General features: G+C 48.7%; 1 protein-coding gene across 1 annotated transcript in view; it reads left to right on the plus strand.

Moving 5' to 3' along the window:
• LOC311234129 (urokinase-type plasminogen activator-like) overlaps positions 1-5,923 on the plus strand; it is a gene marked incomplete at both ends in the record, with an annotated part of 7,525 nt that extends 1,602 nt beyond the window's left edge. The window contains 3 exons of the mRNA XM_084321246.1: positions 2,649-2,789; positions 3,353-3,489; positions 5,729-5,923. Of these exons, the coding sequence (XP_084177372.1) occupies positions 2,649-2,789; positions 3,353-3,489; positions 5,729-5,923 (473 nt within the window). The remainder of the gene's footprint in view (positions 1-2,648; positions 2,790-3,352; positions 3,490-5,728) is intronic.
• Positions 5,924-15,401: the final 9,478 nt, after the last annotated feature.

Below are 15,401 nucleotides of genomic sequence, written 5' to 3' on the forward strand. Positions count from 1 at the left end.
CAGACCAGAGAAAGACTTTCGTCTTGTTTACATCAGGGTCCCCCATTTTCAATTCATCATAACATATGACATACACGACATACAGATAGACAGTACTGCTACATCTATACATTTATGACATACCAGATTTGCAAATACAGTACTGTTTGTGATACAAAACGAGTCCAGAAAAGAGAGTATATACATTTGATGTAGAAACTGTACATTGGAGGAGGTTGGGTAGGTGGGGTGGGGTTGGGGGGGTGGGGGGGGACTGTACATTGGAGGTGGTTTGGTGGGTGGGGTGGGGGGGGTAGGAGGGGTACACTGTACAACTGTACAAGCAAAACTGTACATTGGAATATTGACAAAACCATACTTGGTCATTTACTGTACATTGGAGGGGGTTGGGTTAGGACATTTACAGGGGCCAGTTTCGAATTGCAGTCTCCCGTAGGTGTTCTTTGAGAGTGTTTTTGAAAGTGGGTAGTGATTCACATTCCTTTACAGCTTTGGGTAGGGCGTTCCACATTGATGTGGCATAATTGCGAAACGTGTTTAGTCCCTTGTTTGAGCCGAATCTGGGTTTAACATGATTTGTGGAGCTCCCTCTGGTGTTGTGATCGTGGTATTCACTGACCTTTGGGAAGTATTTTGACATGTACATGGGTACCTTGGTCGTGTAGTGTATCTTGTAGACCAGGCCCATTGCAAGTTGCTGTACTCTGTCGTCTACGCTAAGCCATCCTAGGTTGTCAAAGTGGGCAGGGGTGAGGTGGGTTCTAGGAGTAAGGTCAAGCAGTAGTCTGACCAGTTTGTTTTGAGATCGTAGTACCTTTGAATGAGTGCTCCTGCCAGAGTCTTCAGGGTATTCTTGTTTACCAGTGAGGAGATCCGGTACAAGAATCGAGTTCGTTGGTTGACTTTTTTTTATTACATTGGATGCCATTTTGTCACAGGAAAGATTTGCCTCTAGGATGGAACCCAGGTAGGTAATTTCTTCTTTCCTTGTGACAATATTGTCACCCACTGTAACTGAGAAGCCGTCGGTCTTGCTGAGTTTGTTATTTGAACCGAAGAGAATGGACTCTGTTTTGCCCATGTGTAATGATAGTTTGTTATCAGCGAGCCATATGCAGATTTTGCCTAGTTCCGAGCTGAGGGTTTTTTCAACCTGTAACTTGTTCTTGTCAGAGCTCAGCAGGGCTGAGTCGTCCGCAAACAGGAACAAGTTGCAGTCACAAGCTGACGACATGTCATTTGCATAAATTAGGAACAGTAGCGGTCCTAGTATGCTTCCTTGTGGAACACCACAGCTCACTGTGAGGGGGGGGGGATAGGGTACCGTTTACCTCTACCATCTGTTCTCTCCCCTCCAGGTAGGATTGCATCCAGCTCACTGATAGACTATCAAAACCAATTGCTTTTAGCTTGTCAATCAGAATGGTGTGATTGACAGTGTCGAAGGCCTTTTGTACTGTAGGTCGAGCATGACCATGCCGCAGTATTTGCCCGCGTCCACCTCTTGTTTGATGTGGTCGTTTAAATAGAGAAGGCATGTGTCAGTGGAGTGGGTTGTTCTGAAGCCAGATTGGAATTCGTAGATAAAAAAAATTCCGCAAGGTACTTTTCGACCTGTTCGTATACTATTTTTTCCCTGACTTTCGAGATGGATGTAAGGATAGAAACAGGGCGGTAGTTGCCTGGGTCTAATTTGCTGCCCTTTTTGTGCAGGAGTGTTACTCTCGCAATTTTGAAGTCCTTGGGGACGTGTCCCTGTTTTATGGAGAGGTTTATTATGTGTGTGATGACTGGGGTGATGGCGGCTGCTGAGTCTCTGAGGAATTTGGAGGGGATGTTGTCATGGCCAGTAGCCTTGTTAGGTTGGAGGGCGCTCAGTTTTTTGAGTACCTCATCTGTTGTTACCATTTCCAGTTTGAAGTCGTCTTTGTGGACCCCTAGGTTCTTGTAGTATGCTACTATGTGTTCTACCCCATAATGCCCTGAGTGGGAGGGTAGTTTGTTTACCAGTGTTGTGGCTATGTTTGTGAAGAAACTGTTTAAGTAATTGGCTACATCCAGCATGTCTGTGATGAGCATGTTGTCCGTCTTTATGTTTATGTTTGAGAATCTGGTTTTAAGTTTTTTACTGCAGCCTAGTTGGTTATTGAGTAATTTCCAAAGTTTACGTGGTCTGTTTTTGTTTTCCTCTGTTTTGTCATTGATGACATTTTTTTTTGCTGTTTTGATCATGGAGTTTACGTCATTTCTTAGTCTGTTTTTTTCCAGTTTGAGTTCAGTCACGTGGGCTTGGAGTTCACTGCTTGTGCTTTTGGTAAGCTTTGACTGACTTTTACGAAACTCAGAGCATTTTTTGTCTCTGGTTTTCATAGCGGTCAGTATTTTAGTGTGCATCCACGGCTCAGCGCGATTTTTTACCCTGGTGGTTCTTAGGGGGGCCATGTTGTTTAGTATTGTTGAAAATTTGGTTTTGAAACCAAGCCATGTTTCTTCAACCATTGAGTTCATCTGACCAGTCCAGGCTCTCCAGTTCAAGGTTAAAGGCCTCGCTAGAGTATTAAGATTTCAACCGACCAATGATACGAATTAATTAAGTGCCAGACCGTTCCCCAGGACTCAACTGTGCGTGTTTGTGTACTATATTACAGCCCTGCTGAAGATCAGGAGCAGAGAGGGCTTGTGCGCGGAGCGGACAGACACCGTGCGGACTGTGTGTCTTCCCCCACCTCTCACCATGCTGCCCCCAGGGGTGGAATGTGCCATTGCAGGATACGGCAAGGAGAACGACAGTATGTAGATAACCTTTAGTTTCAACTGAACACCAGCTGAGATCAGACTCTCTCTTTCTTCATTCAACACCCACAGTTGTTCATTACACCCCTGCACACTGCATGCCATTCTTACCTCTGATTAATTTATTACATATTCTTTTGTGTTTTAAATGTTGTGAGCTTATAATTATTAGGTTCTATCTGGATTCAGAATTATGTTATAGATTTTACACCCCATAGAGTTTGTTTTTTTATTTTTTTATTATTATGTTTTTGGTAGATTTTTTATTGTTTTTACTACCCGGCAGTCCGAGAGAGAGGAAGAACGGGGGGAAGACATTCGGCAAAGGACACCGGGTCCGGGAATCGAACCCGGGTCGGCCGCTTCGTGACGCAGCGCGTTACATGGTTCGCCACTTGGGCGGGCGCCCCCCATAGAGTTTTTTTTTAACAAAATATGAGTAATTTCAAGGTGAGAATACTGTGTGAAATCTTTTTTTATTTGACTTGATACTGGACGGTAAAGTAGCTGATTTTGCAATCATCCCAAACCAAACCTCTTTTGACTGTGACCCCTACAGGAGCGTGGCAGTTCTCACAGGTCTTGAGGCAGGCCAGAGTCACACTGCTCCCCCAGAGCACATGTAAGCGCAGGGATTACTATGGGAAGCTCATGTTCTGCGCTGGAAGTCCTGACTGGAGCACTGACGCCTGCCAGGTGATTCAAGTGTGTGTGTGTGTGTGTGTGTGTGTGTGTGTGTGTGTGTGTGTGTGTGTGTGTGTGTGTGTGTGTGTGTGTGTGTGTGTGTGTGTGTGTGTGTGTGTGTGTGTGTGTGTGTGTGTGTGTGTGTGTGTGTGTGTGTGTGGGTGTGTGGGTGTGTGTGGGTGTGTGGGTGTGTGTGTGTGTGTGTGTGTGTGTGTGTGTGTGTGTGTGTGTGTGTGTGTGTGTGCACTTTTGTGCACTTTTGTGCACTTTTGTTAAATCACAGTGTTTTCACTATACAGTGAGTACATTTAACACCAGCTTGGCTTGCATTGACCATATTACCATGGCGGGGAACAGGGTGGAAAGGAATCCCATCCTGAGCATGACATAAGCCATGTGAATATGGTAATTTTGGTCCAAAGTTTCAAATAGCCTACATGTACACTGTGACCTTTGTAGAGTGTGTGTGTCGCCCATGTGCTTAAAGGAACACACTGATCTTTTGGCAAATAATCTCTATGATCAACTGGCCATAGACCTTAAGTGCGTTGAAATTTGTCTGTCCAAATAAAGGAGTCAGACTCCACCCGTCTCATTTACATTACATTTACATTACATTTAGTCATTTAGCTTTGATTGATTGAATTGATTGAAACTTTTATTAACAGATTGCAGAATGAGTACAATACAGTACGGCTCAATACAGACAACTGCTAAGAGGATGCAGACCAGAAAAATACTTTCGTCTTGTTTACATCAGGGTCCTCCATTTTCAATTCATTAAGACATTTATGACATACATGACATACAAATATACAGTACTGTTTCATCAAGACATTTATGACATACATGACATACAAATATACAGTACTGTTTAAGAAAAAGAGATAATAAAAAAATATACATTCGAAGGGGAAGAAACTGTACATTGGGGGGGGGTTGGGTGGAGGGGGGGGGATGCTTTTTTATCCAAAGCGAATTACAAGTTCTGTACGACAAGTCATCAGGAAGGTTCGGCTCAAACAAGGGACTAAACGCGTTTCGCAATTATGCCACATCAATGTGGAACGCCCTACCCACAGCCGTAAAAAAATGTGAATCCCTACCCACCTTCAAAACCACTCTCAAAGAGCACCTATGGGAGGCTGCAATTCTAAACTGGCCCCCGTAAATGTCCGAACACCCTCCCACCAACCCACCCCCTCCTAATGTACATTTCCCTCCCCCTCGTATGTATATATTTACTGTTAGGATCTCTGTTTAACAATACTGTATATTTGCATATCTTGTATGTCACAAATGTAACAGTACTGTATGTCATAAATGTCATGATGAATTGAAAATGGGGGACCCTGATGTAAACAAGACGAACGTTTTTCTCTGGTCTGCATCCCCTTAACAATTGTGTGTATTTAGTTGTACTGTACTGTACCCATTCTGCAATCTGTTCATTAAAGTTTTCAATCAATCAATCAATTCAAGGGTACAACTCTTTCAGCTGAGTAACAATGATCAAACAGTGCTGAAACTTGGGTGCTGCAGTTTTGAGTGCATAGACATAAGACTATTAGTATAGTAGGAAGAGTACATGGTAGTATAGGACAGCTTTTTTATTATTATTTTTTAGATATTGATTGAAGAAATGTTTTTTTTAGTCGACAGCTAAATATTGGTCGGGATTCGGCCAATTTCATTCCACCATTGTGGAACGAGGACCGATAATAGGCGTCTCGCGTGGCTATACAGGGTAATGAATGGGCTAGATCGCCCCCTCGTAGATCGTCTGCAGTTCACACATGCTCTTTTTACCTGGAATGAAGTCTTCTAATATAAATGTCTCTCTTTGATAAAGCAGAGGAAAAGCTACAGACACAACTATCTTAGCAGCACAGATCCCAGACATCACCAGCTTTGGTGCATTCTCACAAGGGCGTAAAGAAATTGTGATATCCAAATCCAAATCCAAATAATTGCAATGTGGCTCTTAAAAACAGCCCAAAACATATAATTATTCTGTAAAACATCACTTTAAAGGACACAATTACTGGTAAAGGATAAGGAAAACGCTCACTATAGCCATAGATGTCCCCAATGACATCACTAGTGGCCATTATTCAAACGAATTTACTCTCAAACAAAACGAATGTGTGCAAAACTGTTTTCAAGTTTTTGGATGTGTGTGAGGTTATCTGCTAAATAAATCGGCCTTGTTTTTTGGTTAAGTGTTGACAGATGTGTCTCCTCCTCACAGGGTGATTCTGGTGGCCCTTTGGTGTGTGATGTTTCGGGACGTAAGTTTGTGTTCGGGGTGGTGAGCTGGGGGGACGGCTGCGCTCAGAGGAACAAGCCAGGGGTTTACACACGCATCACCAACTACAACCACTGGATCGCAGAGAAAATGGGACTTCCCGCCTATACAGCTGGGGCCATGTATCCCACTAAGTGATCCTCCTCAGGGAAGCAGCAACAGTGGCTCGGGAGGTAGAGCAGTCGTCTGGTAATCCGGAGGTTCACGGTTCGATTTCTGCTTCTCCCGGGCAGCATGTCAAAGTGTCCTTCAGCAAGACACTTGCATGGTTGCCTCCGCCGTCGGTGTGTGAATGTGTGAGTGAATGTGTGTGAGTGAATGTGTGTGAGTGAATGGGTAAATGTGAGGAAAAAATTGTAAAGCGCTTTGGATAAAAGCACTAGGCCTATATAAATGCACCATTTACCATTTTAGATCAGTGGTTGGACAAACTCAAAATGCATGTTCTACGTTGGTTCCACGTGATTGAAAGCAATGAAAGGCATGTTTTTTTCCATGTGATATTCAGATGGTTCTTTGGTCTATGAGCTGCACTGAGAGTGAAATTCTGGTAAACCAAGAGTGTGGTATTGTAAAGATTATAATCACCACTCAAACATCAATGTCAACTTTACCCACTGAATAATACTAAGTGAATGGGGATGGTGGGATAGAGTGAGCATGACATGTTAGATAATTCTTGGCTAATTAACTTAAAAAACAAACTTAAATCAATTTACACTGCTGTGGTTTCCCCCATGACTCATATTCATTTAGTATTAGCAGTACCTATTGTAACTGAGGGGTACAATTCCCTGACTGTATTGAGAGTATGGTATTATTAAACCACTACTTAGTTATGTACTTTAATTACTGGCCATACAGTACATGAATATATCTGGTGAACACCCACACAAGAATACGGCAATGACACATAAAGTTCTAGTTAGAGGGATTTATTATTATTAGAGCAAGCAACGGTAGGTTACAGATTGAGAATTATACTTGCGCTTGTAAGGCGAAGAACACTTAAAGTAGGTCAAGAGCGTAAGTCCATGAGAATAGTAAGATGGGTATAACTGACGCCACCTGTAGCATAGCAATTACATAAGGCACACTAGTAGTCAGCTGGAGACACTGGGGGGTTCCCTCCGGTTGTAAGCCGGCAGGGTAGAGGAATGTTCGGGTGCAAAGTCTGGGTCAACGCGGAATAACGAGGCTCCAGATACAGGAGCCAGTGCAGTACTCCCTTGGTCCGCAGACAAAGCAACAGCTATAATCCAGTATGCCCGACAGCATGGATGAAAGCTAGCCAGCCTCTGGTCCTAGAGGCGGGCTCGAGGGTGCTCCTCACAGGGGTAGATCCCACACGATAGTGGGGTAGACGGTTCTCTGCTCCAGCAGTCACGGTACCAAAGCAATATAATCCAGCCAGAAAAGGCTCTGCATTCGCCGGTGTAGGTTCTCCGGTGTACATATCCAACGGTTCTCGTCTAGGACTCCTCGGGTGGTGGCACGAGTTTAGGCCGCCCAGCCTGGATAAGTGCACTAGCTATAGGTACGACGAACCGGTGGTAATGCTGGTCACTGAAGAACGGTAGCCGCACGATACACTATAAATGATAGACTATTACTTCACATTAGAATAAGTCGAACTCAACGATACTGCGTTAAACTCTGACACTTTAGCTATATATTCGCACGCGGTTCTCAAGGCTCTATTCAGGGGCAAAGAGGCCCACTTCACGGCACGTTGTCTCGTGGTGAAGGCTTCAACGTTTAGGATAAGACCCTGCTGTATCCACCTGCAATGTATTTATACGTAAGGTGAATAATCTAGTGCCAACCTCAGTTCTGTCTCATATTACTGCGCAAACCTGGACATGTTGAGACATGCCTTGGCGTTGCCTTTGAACTTGCCATTGGGGGTATGGCCGTTGGCGCCTAGGGGTCGCTGTCCAATAGGAGAACGAATATTATGGTCTGGTTTGTACCCAGGTAAAGGGATATTCCGTGTATATATACAAAGAATATACAAGGGATATCAAACGATATACAAATATTATACAAGGGATCTCAAGCAATAAATATATATATTCGGTTTAATCTGACCCTTTGTAACAGCCGCCTCCTAATTAGTCTGCACCTAATTAGATAAGCAGAGACAGATTAACCGTCTTGTCAACTACTCAATGTCTGTTGTGGGGAGTAGGGCAATTCACAAAGTCAGTGGGTCATGGTCGTCATCAAGGGAGTCAGGGAGCCTTGGCAACTCTATCAGCCTCGCCACGGGTCGGGTGTATGTCCGTCCCTGGACAAGAACTTCTGCCGCTCTGACCTTTCCGTCGGCACCAGTGATCACTTTGCTTACGCGGCCGGCCGGCCACATAGCTCGGGGTAGTGACTGGTCCACGATCATGACGACTGTGTCCTCCGTCAAGTTGTCTCTATCTTTTACCCATTTCTGGCGGGTTTGTAGAGACGGTAGGTAGTGGAGGAGGAAACTGTTCCAAAACTTGTCAGCCAATACTTGACTGTACCTCCACATTCTTCGGCCGTTCGCTTCTTCAGGTCTGTACATCGTCTGTGGGAGCGCGGGGTCCAGCCGCCCCATCAAGAGAGTGTTGGGGGTGACTGGGTCGACATCTGCTACATCACTTGAGACGTAACCGAGGGGCTTTGAGTTCAATACTCCCTCGATCTCTGTGAGGACTGTCGTGAGGACTTCTTCAGCCACGGTCTGGGCCCCAAGCACGGCGTACAGGGCTGTCTTTATTGAACGTACTTCTCGTTCCCAGGTTCCCCCGAAGTGAGGGGCGTTCGGGGGGTTAAACTGGAAGTCAATCTGAGAGGGAGCGAGGTGGGTCTTAAGTTCTGGGCCCATAGCTTGGAAGCTCTCTCTCAGCTCTCTTTCTCCGCCTTTGAAGTCTGTCCCGTGATCAGACAATAATATAGACGGTTTTCCTTTTCGCGCTGTGAATCTCCGGAAGGCCATAAGGAATGAGTCCGTACTCATGGTCGGAAGGAGTTCTATGTGTATTGCTCGGGTGGTCATGCATTTGAATACAATGCCCCACCTCTTCTCCGTCCCTCTTCCTTTCTTCACGTACAGCGGGCCGAAGCAGTCCATGCCGGTGGAGTGAAAGGGCTTGTCGCCAAGTCGGAGGCGACAGGGAGGCAGGTCAGCCATCCTGGGTATACTGGGCTGTGCTCGCCACTTGCGACAGTCTAGACAGGTCCGCTGGAAGCGTCTTACTGCTTCTCTTCCTTGCAGTATCCAATAGCGACGTCGGATCTCAGCGAAGACTCTCTCTGCCCCAGCGTGGTGCACATCCTCGTCGTATTTCTTTATGATGAGCTCGTGACCTTGTGTCGGCTGTTGAGGACTATAGGGAACTTGACGTCATCCGTTAAGTCCGGGGCCCGTCTCAGACGACCACCCACTCTGATGAGGTCATGGGCGTCGCGCTCAGGGGCCAAGTGGAGCAGTCTGCTGTCTGACGGGACTGGCTTTAATCCCTGCAGACAGTCTAGCTCGTCGGGGAACGAGTCTCTTTGGGCTCGCTGTAGGAGAAGGAGTTCTGCTTCTTCGTAATTAGCTGCATTAATGTCAGTAGTGGAGGGAACCTCAGGGTGGTGCCACAGGAATGTCTTTAACTGCGCACTCTCAAGGGTGGGGCAGTCGTCTATGTTAGGGTCGGTGGGGACTGGTGTGTGCGTCAACCCACAGAACATAGATTTCTTCATCTCTGCCTCCTCTTGACTAGCCTCCCGTGGGGTGGGGTTAGGCCACTCTTCTTCCGGGAGCTTGAGGAACTCGGGACCGTCACTGGAGATATTGTGACGTGTGAGGTCATCTAGGGACATCCCCCGTGTGATGACATCTGCTGGGTTCTGTTTCGTGTCCACGTACCTCCAGCATGCTGATTCTGTTAAGTCTTGGATCTCTGTGATTCTGACTCCCACGAAGACCTTGTATCTACACGAATCGGACTGGATCCATGTGAGTACGGTCATGGAGTCTGACCACAGGATTGTTCTTTGCACCGGGATGGTGAGTTCACGTTGGATTAACGTGGCGAGTTGCGCGCCTACTAGAGCTGCGCAGAGCTCTAGCCGCGGGATCGATTGTTGCTTGCGGGGGGCTATCCTTGAGCGAGCCAGGATGAAGGCGGTGTGTATTTCTCCTCCCTCCTCTCGGGCCCGCAAGTAAGCCACCGAGCCGTAGGCTACTTCTGAGGCGTCGCTGAAGACGTGCAGGTCCATCTGGCACGTCTCCAACCGCACTGTGGGTGGGAAGTAGCTGCGGCGTATGTTCACATTTGGGAGCGAGTTGAGTTCTTTTTCCCACTCTCTCCATGTGGAAGCAAGGTGGTCGGGTATGGGGTCGTCCCAGCCCTGTTCCTTGTCCCACAGCTCTCGTACAATCATTTTTGCCCTGGTGGTGTAAGGTAGGATACATCCCAACGGGTCATATTGTCTGGCGAGTGTTCTGTATACACTCCGTCTGGTGGTCGGTAGTGAAATCGACCTTCCCTGCTCCTTGGTCAGGGGTGTGTGTCTGTAATGGAGCGAGTCTGTTTTGAAGCGCCAGACTAGTCCTAATGTCATTTCTTGGGCTTCACCTGGGATGGTTGCCATCCAGGTCTCGCTGCTTGCTGCCTTGTTCTCTGGGGAGAGGCTGCGAAGTACTTGAGGGTCGCTGCTGGCCCACTGCCGGAGATCAAAGCCGCCTTTGATCAGGGAGGCGCGGAGCTTGAGTAGGAGGGCTTCGGCTTCTTCTGGCGTCGAGACGCTTTGCAGACAGTTGTCCACGTAGAAACTCCTCTCTACACTTTGTCGGACCTCCTCGTCAGCTGCTGGGTCCTCTGCGACATGTTTTTGCAGTGCGAACGTAGCACAGCATGGGCTGCATGTGGTTCCGAAAGGGAGGACCTCCCATTGGTAGATGGATGGTTGCTCATCCCCGATCCTCTCTCTCCATAAGAACTGCAGCAGGGGCTTGTCCTCTTCCACTAGTCGCACCTGCAGGAACATCCCTTTGATGTCGCCGCTGATGGCCACCTTGTCTTGGCGGAAACGTAGCAACACGCCTAGTAGAGAGGGGCCGAGTGTTGGGCCGGGCAAGAGTTCTTTATTCAGATTCTGTAGTCCGATCTGGTAGCTGCAGTTGAACACAATACGATCCTTGCCGTTGTGGTGGACCTTGTGGTGGGGCACGTACCATGATTCGGTCGTCTGATCGGCCTCTTGAATGTCAATTTTCTTTATGTGTCCCGCTGTGATTAGCTTGTCAATCTCAGCGCGGTACACAGTGGCTTGAGTGGGGTCTCTGGCTAGACGCCGCTCGGTGTTCAGTAGATATCGCTCCGTCGCTTCTTTTGAGGCGTGGAAGGTGGGCATACCCTCTCGCCTCAAGAGTGGGGTTGCGTATCTCATCACTCCATTGACCTCGACTCTCTTTGTCCTCTGCTCGAGGAGGGTTATGGCATAAGTGTCTTCCTTTGAACGAACGGGTTTCTTTTCATTCTTAAAGGGCATTGTGTCTAATGTCCATAGCCTCTCGACGTGCTGTAAGAGGGTGGTGTCTTCTTCTGTTATTCTGGAGTGGAGGCAGCGAGTGGCTGCTGGTCGGTTGGGAGACCTGGAGAGGGGGCCTTGTAGTGTCCATCCTAGGCGGGTCTCGACTGCTGCTGGACAGCCTCTGGGCCCGATGTGGACCCGGTCCGTTGGGACGATGAGGTGTGCATGGTCGGATCCTATGAGCAGGGTCGGGGTGGCGCCGTCGATGAGCGGTATAGGTAGTTGATTCGGTCGTCTGATCGGCCTCTTGAATGTCAATTTTCTTTATGTGTCCCGCTGTGATTAGCTTGTCAATCTCAGCGCGGTACACAGTGGCTTGAGTGGGGTCTCTGGCTAGACGCCGCTCGGTGTTCAGTAGATATCGCTCCGTCGCTTCTTTTGAGGCGTGGAAGGTGGGCATACCCTCTCGCCTCAAGAGTGGGGTTGCGTATCTCATCACTCCATTGACCTCGACTCTCTTTGTCCTCTGCTCGAGGAGGGTTATGGCATAAGTGTCTTCCTTTGAACGAACGGGTTTCTTTTCATTCTTAAAGGGCATTGTGTCTAATGTCCATAGCCTCTCGACGTGCTGTAAGAGGGTGGTGTCTTCTTCTGTTATTCTGGAGTGGAGGCAGCGAGTGGCTGCTGGTCGGTTGGGAGACCTGGAGAGGGGGCCTTGTAGTGTCCATCCTAGGCGGGTCTCGACTGCTGCTGGACAGCCTCTGGGCCCGATGTGGACCCGGTCCGTTGGGACGATGAGGTGTGCATGGTCGGATCCTATGAGCAGGGTCGGGGTGGCGCCGTCGATGAGCGGTATAGGTAGTTGACGTAGGTGCACGTATTTTTCCATCAGCTTGGGGATGGGGTAGGTGTACTGTGACAGGCCTATGTCTTGGCTGGTGAAGGCGTTAGTAATCCTATACTGCTTCTCGGGCTGCCCGACTGCTGCGATAGTGAAGGAGACATTTTCACCCTTTATGGTCTTCAGGTCTCTTCTTATAGTACGAATTGTCATTGTTTCTTCGCTCCCCCGCAGACCCAGCCGGGCTGCAGCGGATGCGAGGAGGAGAGTCTTTTCTGACCCATCGTCAAGGACGGCGTAAGTGTCCATGACCTTGTCCTCGTAGCTTAATATCACTCTGACCACTTTCAAGAGCACTCGGGAGCTCCCGCTGCTGGCGGGGTCGATATACATGATGTTTACTCTCGAGCTACTTGGGGGTGCGAGTTTCTTCCTGTTGCTGTCATGCAAGACATCCAAGTGGGCGCCGTCACACTTGCTGCATTTCTTCTTTAAGCGGCACTCGGCTGCCATATGGCTGCGCGCGCAGCGGAAGCAGCGGCGGTTGGCTTTGATCCACTGACTCACCTCGTCAGCGGTCATCTTCTTGAAAGTGTCACATTGAGACAGCCAATGTTCTTTCTCGCAGTATTGGCATACAATCTTCCACTTCTCTTTCGTCGAGGGGGTGTTGTGGTTCTTGTGCCGCGGTACTGATTCGGCTTGGTGCATAACGGTCACCGACCGGCGGTTATCATTAGATCTCCGAGGTCCATCTCTTTGGCTTGGTCCACTCCGCACGAACGTATCCAGTCGTAGGCTGCTGACTTCTCTCGCGAGGAAGTCGGCCAGGTCTAGGAGGGATGGCTCGGGACCGTCGGGATCACGTTGGTCTCTCTGCCGCCGAAAGCGCTCTTGGCGGGCTGGAGGGAGCTTCTCTAGTATTCGTTCTACATTAGAGTTAGCATATAGTTCATTTCTCCCTTTTTCCTTTTGGGACCCCAGCATCCCTACCAGGGATTGTACCTTGATAGAGAGGTCATCCAATGCTCTATTGTCTGTGGCTGGGGGGAGACGGTCAATATTCCTTATTTCTTGTATCACGTAGTCCCATATGCGTCCATAACGCTGGTCGAGGGCCACTAGAGCTGCGGAGTATGGGGTGCTTGAGTTGGAATATGCCAGCGCTATATTATGCGCTCTGGGCACCTTGAGATGCTTGAGGAGGATAGCATATTTGTACGACTCATCAGGGACGTCGGACATCATAGTCTCTAAGCACATCCGTAATTCCGTGTACTGTGCTCTGTCCTCGTGCGTAAAGTCCGGGAACGTCGGTGTGCCAAGGTACGATGCCATGGATGGCTGGCACATCGGTGAGCGTTGGGGAAGAGGCCTCCTGGGCGAGTCTCCCCGTACGTGTTGTCGTGGGCTGGTACTTGGTGGGTACCAGAGGCCGGGTACCCAGGTGCTGTTCCTCGGTGCTGGCTGTGCGTCAAACTCACCCTTGAGTTGAGTCGGTTTGTAGCGCAGTGACTCGGGGGTGAAGTCTGGGCTGTACTGGGCCTCCTGGTCCTGTGGAGTACGTTGCTGCTGGTGGGCTTGACCTTCCTCCTCTTCCTCTTCCTCTGCTAGGTCTTCTAGGTCTTGAAGTCTTCTATTCAGTCTCTCGGCGGCATAGGCCGGTTCTTCCCGGTTGCTGGGTCTCGTATGGACCGGTCGGGGAGGGGGTTCGGAGACGTAGATAGGATCCTTCTGTTGGCCGGGTTCCGGGTCACTTGGTCGGGTAGGGGAAGGTGCCCTAGACCCTTGTCGTGATGATGCCCTGGAGCTCGTTGGAGATCTGTTCTCTTGGCGCGCCCCGAGGTCTATCTCCTGGGCGCGCTTCTCTTCTGGTAGTGTGTCGGGTTCTGTCCCTGGAGCGCTTTCTTTATCCTGGAGCTCTCCGGGGACCGTCCCGTTGACGTTGTCTGGGGGTATAGTCATGTCATGTCCCCCCTGGTCCCCCCCGTGAGCTTGGTCAGTTACGTTAGAACCCACTAGGGTCTCTACTGGCAGGGTCGCCTGGTCGGTAGGATTTGACATGCTTTGACTATCCGCTTTATCCGCATTTAACGTCTGTATAAAGCTAGGTATTAGACTGACAGCGTATTCCTCTAGATAGGGAGGTGGCTGACGTCTGCGCTGCGGGCGTTCTAGCTTGGGAGAGCCGCTTGGGGAGTGTTCACCGCTGGCCATGGTTAATATCAATATTATATTAGATATTACACTGATACTCTCCGGCTCGAGGGACCAATTGTAACTGAGGGGTACAATTCCCTGACTGTATTGAGAGTATGGTATTATTAAACCACTACTTAGTTATGTACTTTAATTACTGGCCATACAGTACATGAATATATCTGGTGAACACCCACACAAGAATACGGCAATGACACATAAAGTTCTAGTTAGAGGGATTTATTATTATTAGAGCAAGCAACGGTAGGTTACAGATTGAGAATTATACTTGCGCTTGTAAGGCGAAGAACACTTAAAGTAGGTCAAGAGCGTAAGTCCATGAGAATAGTAAGATGGGTATAACTGACGCCACCTGTAGCATAGCAATTACATAAGGCACACTAGTAGTCAGCTGGAGACACTGGGGGGTTCCCTCCGGTTGTAAGCCGGCAGGGTAGAGGAATGTTCGGGTGCAAAGTCTGGGTCAACGCGGAATAACGAGGCTCCAGATACAGGAGCCAGTGCAGTACTCCCTTGGTCCGCAGACAAAGCAACAGCTATAATCCAGTATGCCCGACAGCATGGATGAAAGCTAGCCAGCCTCTGGTCCTAGAGGCGGGCTCGAGGGTGCTCCTCACAGGGGTAGATCCCACACGATAGTGGGGTAGACGGTTCTCTGCTCCAGCATGTCACGGTACCAAAGCAATATAATCCAGCCAGAAAAGGCTCTGCATTCGCCGGTGTAGGTTCTCCGGTGTACATATCCAACGGTTCTCGTCTAGGACTCCTCGGGTGGTGGCACGAGTTTAGGCCGCCCAGCCTGGATAAGTGCACTAGCTATAGGTACGACGAACCGGTGGTAATGCTGGTCACTGAAGAACGGTAGCCGCACGATACACTATAAATTATAGACTATTACTTCACATTAGAATAAGTCGAACTCAACGATACTGCGTAAACTCTGACACTTTAGCTATATATTCGCACACGGTTCTCAAGGCTCTATTCAGGGGCAAAGAGGCCCACTTCACGGCACGTTGTCTCGTGGTGAAGGCTTCAACGTTTAGGATAAGA

This window comes from Notolepis coatsorum, assembly GCF_963971535.1.
Source record: "Notolepis coatsorum genome assembly, chromosome: 9".
Taxonomy (NCBI): Eukaryota; Metazoa; Chordata; class Actinopteri; order Aulopiformes; family Paralepididae; genus Notolepis; species Notolepis coatsorum.